The sequence below is a fragment of the Solea senegalensis genome, linkage group LG8 (genome assembly GCF_019176455.1).
Source record: "Solea senegalensis isolate Sse05_10M linkage group LG8, IFAPA_SoseM_1, whole genome shotgun sequence".
Lineage (NCBI taxonomy): Eukaryota > Metazoa > Chordata > Actinopteri > Pleuronectiformes > Soleidae > Solea > Solea senegalensis.
This window is the reverse complement of record NC_058028.1, coordinates 18,635,453-18,642,204: the sequence shown is the minus strand read 5'-3', so window position 1 is coordinate 18,642,204 and position 6,752 is coordinate 18,635,453. Positions and strand designations below refer to the sequence as shown.

Genomic DNA, 6,752 nt, shown 5'->3' with positions numbered 1-6,752 from the left:
TGAGCACATTAGAGGTTGATTCATTCAATAAGTTTGAAGTTTAAGATAAACCAAGACACAAATTTACAGATGAGTTCACTAATCCAATGAAGACATGTTTCACTTAAATGCAAACGTCATACATTTCTAAATGTCCAAATGAGAGACCTTCTGTCACCCATTAACTCAAGTACTGAAGCTTCATGTGTTTGCCTGTGTGTGTTCATCAAGTGGTGTAGTACTTTTCCAATGAATACTCAGTATAACGGTGCCCACAATTCCAAGTGTGACACCTGTGGGATGTTTAGACGAAGTATCAGTCCTCATTGTGTGTGTTGTGTGCTCAGGAGTGGAACTTCAAACCAATGCTGATGAAGTGTGGGGTGTGAGCACGCAGGCAATCATGCAAACTCTTAATGTTATCACAGCAGTTCAGGGCAAATGTGAGAGGAGTTGATATAGATCTCGCTCGTGACTTTGAGCTACAAGAAACTTCTTTTATAGCTTCATTTGCTCTTGTACTAGTGAATTTATTTCATGAAGACTTTTTTTTTCCTCTACATTCATCAGTGAATTGAAAGATACTGATTTAAACAGAAAATGACCACCGATCTGGTAAGTACAACTTGTTTAAATACATGTAAATAGTCTTCATACATGAGTATTTGAAATGGTTATTTCTGAATTTGACATGCTGGACAATCTCATTTTTTACAGTTGTGAGAGTTTTACTGATGCTCTGAACTCTTCTTTCACAGAGAATAAATGTAGCCACATTTTGAAAACGTTATTCTCACTATCACTGAAACTTTCTCTGACAGTATCTGGACTCAAGTCGTTGTTTCATTCATGAAGATGGAGAGTGGAAGCATGGCCAGGAAGATGTGAAGCCCCAGTATGTTCACCATATGGCACCAACACCTCCACCTGAGTTTAGCCACTCTGTCCCCCCAAAAAAAGGTAGCTAAGTCTCTTTTTCATTATAGTGGCAAAAAATGTATCTTTATCTCAGAGATTTGATGGTTTTACTAATTATGATCATGCATTTTAATGTTACTCAGCATTTATTATTTAATGCCATCTTAAGAACATCTCTTTTTCTGAAAGTTGGACACAATTTGTCAGCTATGTATCTTAATATTAACCCATAGAACTTTTTATGTAAGTGATATATTTGTAACCGATAATTACTCTTCTGCTCGGGTTAAATAGGTTCAAGTTAACACTGTTTTACTGAGGACATCCATTATTCTGTTATGACTAAAATATCAGTGTTATAACCTGTTTTTATTCTCCCTGTGAGTGTAAGTAGTATAAGTCAAAAAGTACTAAGAGGAAGAAATTATTTTTGATGGATCCAGAGTTTTCTGTATTAGGTTTTTAAAAAAACAGGTGTTGTGTGACAGAGTTTTGACATATCTGTTAACAACTCTGCTAAAAATGTATTTTATTGCTTGAAAGTGTTATTGTGTAGTTTGTTTGAAGTCTGTATTTTGTTCCATTTTGACTGTGGGAAATGGAGCAGCCTTAGCTGACTTTTGGTTCGCTGAGTGCTTTCTTCAGTTTATTTAAAGAAGAAAAATCGGTTTGGTTTTAATGCAACTGTCTTTTGTCATGAGCTTGTATTTATATGATGATTTCAGGCGAAGAATTTCTTCTTCTACAACAGAAAAATAAAATTGTGGTGAATTTAAAAAAAAGTTGCAAGACGGTTCATATATGAGATATGCGTCTGTGACAAATGGGAAATCTTTGTGAAAAGGATTTTACAGTCAGTGTGTGTTGTGTTTTGTCAGATGCAAATCAGAGGTGCGCTTCGTTCACTGTGACTGTTGTGCTCTCTCTAATGCTCCTGCTGCTGGTGACTGGAATCCTCCTCGGTTATTACTGTGAGTGCAGGATTAATTTCTGCTGTTCACTGTACACCTTTACCTTGCACACACTCACACACACACACACACATATTTGCACAGCAAAGACACTTCATTGACTTCCATTAATGTGGAAATTAGACATTGAACCATAACCAAGTTAATGCCTCACACTAACCAGTTCCTCAGAAATTAGCTTCTGCCCCTTTAGGACCAGGTTTTGGTCAAATGGTCCTGACAAGGTCAGTGTTTATGCCAGAAAATGCCCCAAAGAGGTAACAAATACAAGAACACACACACATATCAGTGCATTCTTGTACATTATTCTCCTGTGTTCTATCTTACCTCTCAGTTTCCTCCTCCTGTGTGCACGGGAGGCAGTGTGGTGATGGGAGCTGTGTGTGGGAATACCAGTGGTGTGATGGAGTGATGGACTGTCCAGCAGGCCAGGATGAAGCTCACTGTGGTAAATTGCCTCAATCTGAGCAAGAAGTGCAGGATGAAATCCACCTGAAAATCCTTCACCTGCCATTATATTTATAAAACACAGTAAAACAGTAAAAAAACAAAAAATGTTTTTTTGTGGATCATAACTACATCAAGGCTCTGTATTTTTTTCACACTCTGCTGTTCATGATTATATTCTGTAGAATGACATAATCCTGAAGGGTCATCATTAGTGTTGGTATAATGTCAGTCGTGCTGATAATAAGTGTTAAAAAGTGACTTGACTCTTAACCTCCACACCTACTTTCCACTTGTCACAAAATGACGAGTCACTGTTTGTGTTTGCTGTGTGTTTGCGCTCAGTGAGGCTGCGCGGCTCCAGTTTCCTCCTGCAGATGTACTCAGCTGAAACTAAAAGCTGGAAGAGTGTTTGCACTCATGGCTGGACCGAGCAGCAGGGCAAAGCAAGCTGCCGCACCTTTGGATACAGCAGGTAAAGTGTTCACGTGGTTCACTGGATACTGAAACAATCACTGCCATGTGAACCGTCTAACTGAGGTGGTACTTGATGATTGTGTGGTTTGACAGGGACACATACTTTAAATCAGGCCAACAGAGGACGGACACTGATGACGGATTCTTAATTGTGAAATCTGGTTTTAACCCTGATGCATTCATTCTCCATCAGCTTGTTCCCAGGTGAGCAACCTAGTAATAATAAATAAGTAACATTAAGGACTAATACTGGATCAATTTAAAGCTAATTTGTCCTTTTTTTTTCATTTGCAGCAAATTTTGTCCCAACAACAGTGTGGTGACATTGCGTTGCACTGGTATGTTAACCTATATTTTGTTTTTAATATTCTGATTTTTAACCTTTCTTGTTGTGTTTTCGCTTCTGGAGCCATTGTTTTCTAATTGCGTTGATAATTATCTGTCTCAGACAGAGGTACGGTAACATTTGCCTTTTGTTTTCAGTGAAAGTTGATGCAGTTTTGTTTGTTCTTAAATACTTTCCATGGTGCTTCAACTATGTAATTCTCCCATCATTATTATAGTACAAATAGTTCAGAAAAAGCTCCATCAACATGACAATTCTGTATTTATTCACAGTTTGACTGTGATTATTATTAAAAACCTTTTTTTTACACAAGCATGTAAAATCACAGTTGCATTGAAAAGCCCCCTCAGTAACTACAGTTTTATCCTCAGACTGTGGGAGTGGGGTGAATTCCAGCACCGCCTCTCGGGGCCAGCAGGCCTCCCTCGGGTCGTGGCCCTGGCAGGTCAGTCTGCAGGTCTCTGGCTCTCATCGCTGTGGAGGAGCCATCATCTCCCCCTACTGGATAGTGACTGCAGCACACTGTATGGCCAGGTGAGGTCTTACCACACATATTCTCGACGCAGTGGTGGTTGGTCTGATCCAGCCTGAGTCTTTTATCTGGTGTTTCTTTACCAATCAGGGACTCTAATCCTGGAGACTGGGCAGTGTATGCTGGGATAGTGGATCCGTTAGGCTCACTGTTCAACCCCGCCCACACTGTGAGTCACATTATTGCCCATGAGGGCTTCAACCGCCTCACTCGCACAAATGACATCGCTCTGATGAGGCTCACCAAAGCTCTTGACCTCACAGGTGCTTTTCCATACTTTTACCAAATAAATTATAATGGCCGACACTTGACCAGGGCTCCTGGATAATAATGAATTGTGGTTTGTTTAATAAAGATAACGTAGTCTGCTGTCATTTTACCGGTAGTACACCTAAAATGAATACTAATACTACTAATAAACTTTATTTATATTGTACCTTTCAAAACAAAATGCTTTTCAAAGTAAAAATAAGTGTTGTCATTTTTGTGCAATTTTTTTTATCTGCCTCATACATTTTTTCCCCACTGTATTGGTATAAAACTGTGAAATTCATCGGTGTAACAATCCTGTGCCTCTATTCATTTTGAATATCCTCACTTATGTTTTATATTCCTCTTTACATCTCTTATTGAATTGCATATTCTATTTAAATAGCTTATTCTATCCATAAGTTTTTCTTTCTTAAGTCACTCGTTTACCTAACTCGTTTTTAACAGCAGCCATCTTGTTTTCTTTGTAAGGCTCCAGAAACATCGGCGCTGTCTGCCTCCCAGATGTTGGTCTAAACTTCACCGTTCCTCAGAAAGGCTGGATAACACCATTTGTTCGCACAGCAAATGAAGGTGAAACAACAAAACTGACTTGGGTGGAAATGTGTGTTGTTATAGTACTACCACTGGAGGGCACTAAAGTTTATAATGTTGCTTTTATTGGCCTTTAAAGGAGGAAGCTAAGTATCTCTATGTAAGTGAATAATCACTTATGAAATTAAATCTGTTTGGTTTTCATAGCCCTAGAATAAGACTTTTATATGAACTGGGCCTGCTATCACATTTTTTTTCGCAGTAAGTAAGTTTGTTACTATTAACTATAACTTTATATAAATGTCAAGATGAAAGAAGGTCCAGGTTTATTATGATGATAATAATAATAGTTAATGATGTGGTATTTCTGTCTGTTGTGTCTCTTTGCCAGACGCTGCCTCTGCACACCTGATGGAGGCTCAGGTCTCTCTCATAGATGATGCAGAGTGCAACAGTTTCTCAGCTTACAATGGCAAGATATCACGGGACATGTTCTGTGCCAGAGAGATGGAGGCAGGGACAAACACATGCCAAGTAAGAAAAACTAAATATTTGTATCTCTTTGAAATTACACTGAATCCACAGCAGCACGAATCAGGTCCTTTTTTTCTAACTGTGAAAAGACATTATACACACTCGCATATTGTCACATGACGTGAAGTGTTGGTTGGTTGGTTCGGCTTTCAGGGCTGATTTGATTCAGTATTAACTGCAAATGCATTCCTTGAATACTGAATAAAGGGATTAACGGAAAAATATTATATTAAAAGAAATCGGTACTCACATAAGCAGTAACTGTGTCTTTCTGACAACTTGTTTTCTGGTATAACTCAGGTTTTCCTGCTCAACCAGATCAGTGGGATTAAAACTGTTCCTGTTTGTGAAAAGATTCAAGGCATTTTCACGCTCTTACGTAACGTGCTTTGGGGCGTATTTAAACAAAACCTGTACTGTGTCCTCGACATAGTTTAAATAATCCCTTCCACGTTGTAACTAACAACAAACAATGAAGTTGGGGCACGGGGAAACTGTCCAATGACGCCACATACTTTGAAACTGAATGACTGACAAATAAACCAAAGAAGACAATTGTAAAAGCCTTTGACATGAATTTAAAAGTATAGTGTATAAAATTCATTTATCGATGAAGTTGCATGTTGCAGCTCACCACATCCTTCCCTTCCAAGTATTTTACGGAATATATGCAGCCTCAAAAGATTAGTTTGTCATTTGTGGGCTACAACAATGGCCGTCTCTATAGAGCTCACCCAGCTCCTGATAAAACTGTAAAAAGCCTATTCTGGGATAGTGAAAAGCAACAATTCATTATTTTATTTTATGCTAAATGAAAATAATTTCACCAAAAAATGTCCACAATGAACCTTTTCATTTGTACACGTGCTGAACTCATTTGTAGACTGACAGTGGCGGCCCTCTGGTGTCCCTGAAAGACGGCCTGTGGTGGCTGGAAGGGGACATTATTTGGGGGGAACACTGTGCTGAGAAGAGCAAACCAGGTGTTTTTGGAAACGTCACTTATTTCCTGGACTGGATCCACCTGCAGATGAAGGTATGTTGAAGCATTTGCAGCAGATATTTTACAGAGCAATGATGAATTTCAAATTCAGTTTTAATGATTTAATAAATGGTTAATTGGTTCAACCCTAATCAGCAGTATGTTTGACTCAAAGCACGTTCTTGATACAAGTTAGGATTATTATTAGGATATTTTTAGTTCAACTGTTTTGACAAGTCAAAAGTGTGATCCAAATGCTGACATTATGTTTAATTGGTCTTTAACCTTTTGTTGAAAACTGTCTGTTGTTTACATAATGACATTCTATGAGCTAATCTTCTCACTAAGATATTTCATTTTGTTGTCGTGAGACATGGAGACATTGATTACATGCAGTGAAATAGTTTTTTTGTTTTTCTGTTAACAGATGCATCAAGATGAGTGATCACAAGGCCAGAGCCACTTCAAATGTTTGTTTACAATATTTTTAACAGTGCAGGCACATTTTTTTCCAGTGAAATATCTGTATCAACAATATAACTTATTCCCCATTAGTCGACCGCTCTGCATCTTCATAGTTTACATCAGTGTTGATGAATTTTTCAAATTAATGAGATTCTTCCCATGTTTTCATACTATATATTTTATTTTTTGTAACATATTTGTGAATTATATGTCTTTCAGTCATCTATAAAACAGCTGCAAAATGTCCCCGTCACTATTTCGTGGTGTATCAGTCAGTGGAGATACCGCACGTCAACA

At 38.2% G+C, this 6,752-nt stretch overlaps 1 protein-coding gene across 2 annotated transcripts; it reads left to right on the top strand.

Annotated features, from left to right (window-relative positions):
- Positions 1-76: 76 nt before the first annotated feature.
- On the top strand, positions 77-6,699 carry LOC122773490 (transmembrane protease serine 2-like). 2 transcript variants are annotated; one of them, XM_044032224.1, is made up of 13 exons: positions 77-594; positions 801-939; positions 1,776-1,868; positions 2,203-2,316; positions 2,661-2,790; positions 2,886-2,996; positions 3,087-3,130; positions 3,510-3,672; positions 3,761-3,933; positions 4,412-4,513; positions 4,866-5,008; positions 5,892-6,044; positions 6,418-6,699. In XM_044032224.1, the coding sequence occupies exons 1-13, from the start codon at positions 580-582 to the stop codon at positions 6,433-6,435; spliced, it is 1,398 nt and encodes a 465-aa protein (XP_043888159.1). In that variant the 5' UTR covers positions 77-579; the 3' UTR covers positions 6,436-6,699. The 2 variants fall into 2 exon arrangements, with proteins under 2 accessions (XP_043888159.1, XP_043888160.1); XM_044032225.1 differs by lacking the exon at positions 77-594 and having other exon boundaries at positions 888-938; positions 1,774-1,868.
- Positions 6,700-6,752: the final 53 nt, after the last annotated feature.

Excerpts from the sequence above, each read along its gene's own strand:
- LOC122773490 (XM_044032224.1), top strand. Across the intron at positions 1,869-2,202 it reads AATCCTCCTCGGTTATTACT|TTTCCTCCTCCTGTGTGCAC; the intron begins GTGAGTGCAGGA and ends CTTACCTCTCAG. Across the intron at positions 4,514-4,865 it reads TGTTCGCACAGCAAATGAAG|ACGCTGCCTCTGCACACCTG; the intron begins GTGAAACAACAA and ends TCTCTTTGCCAG.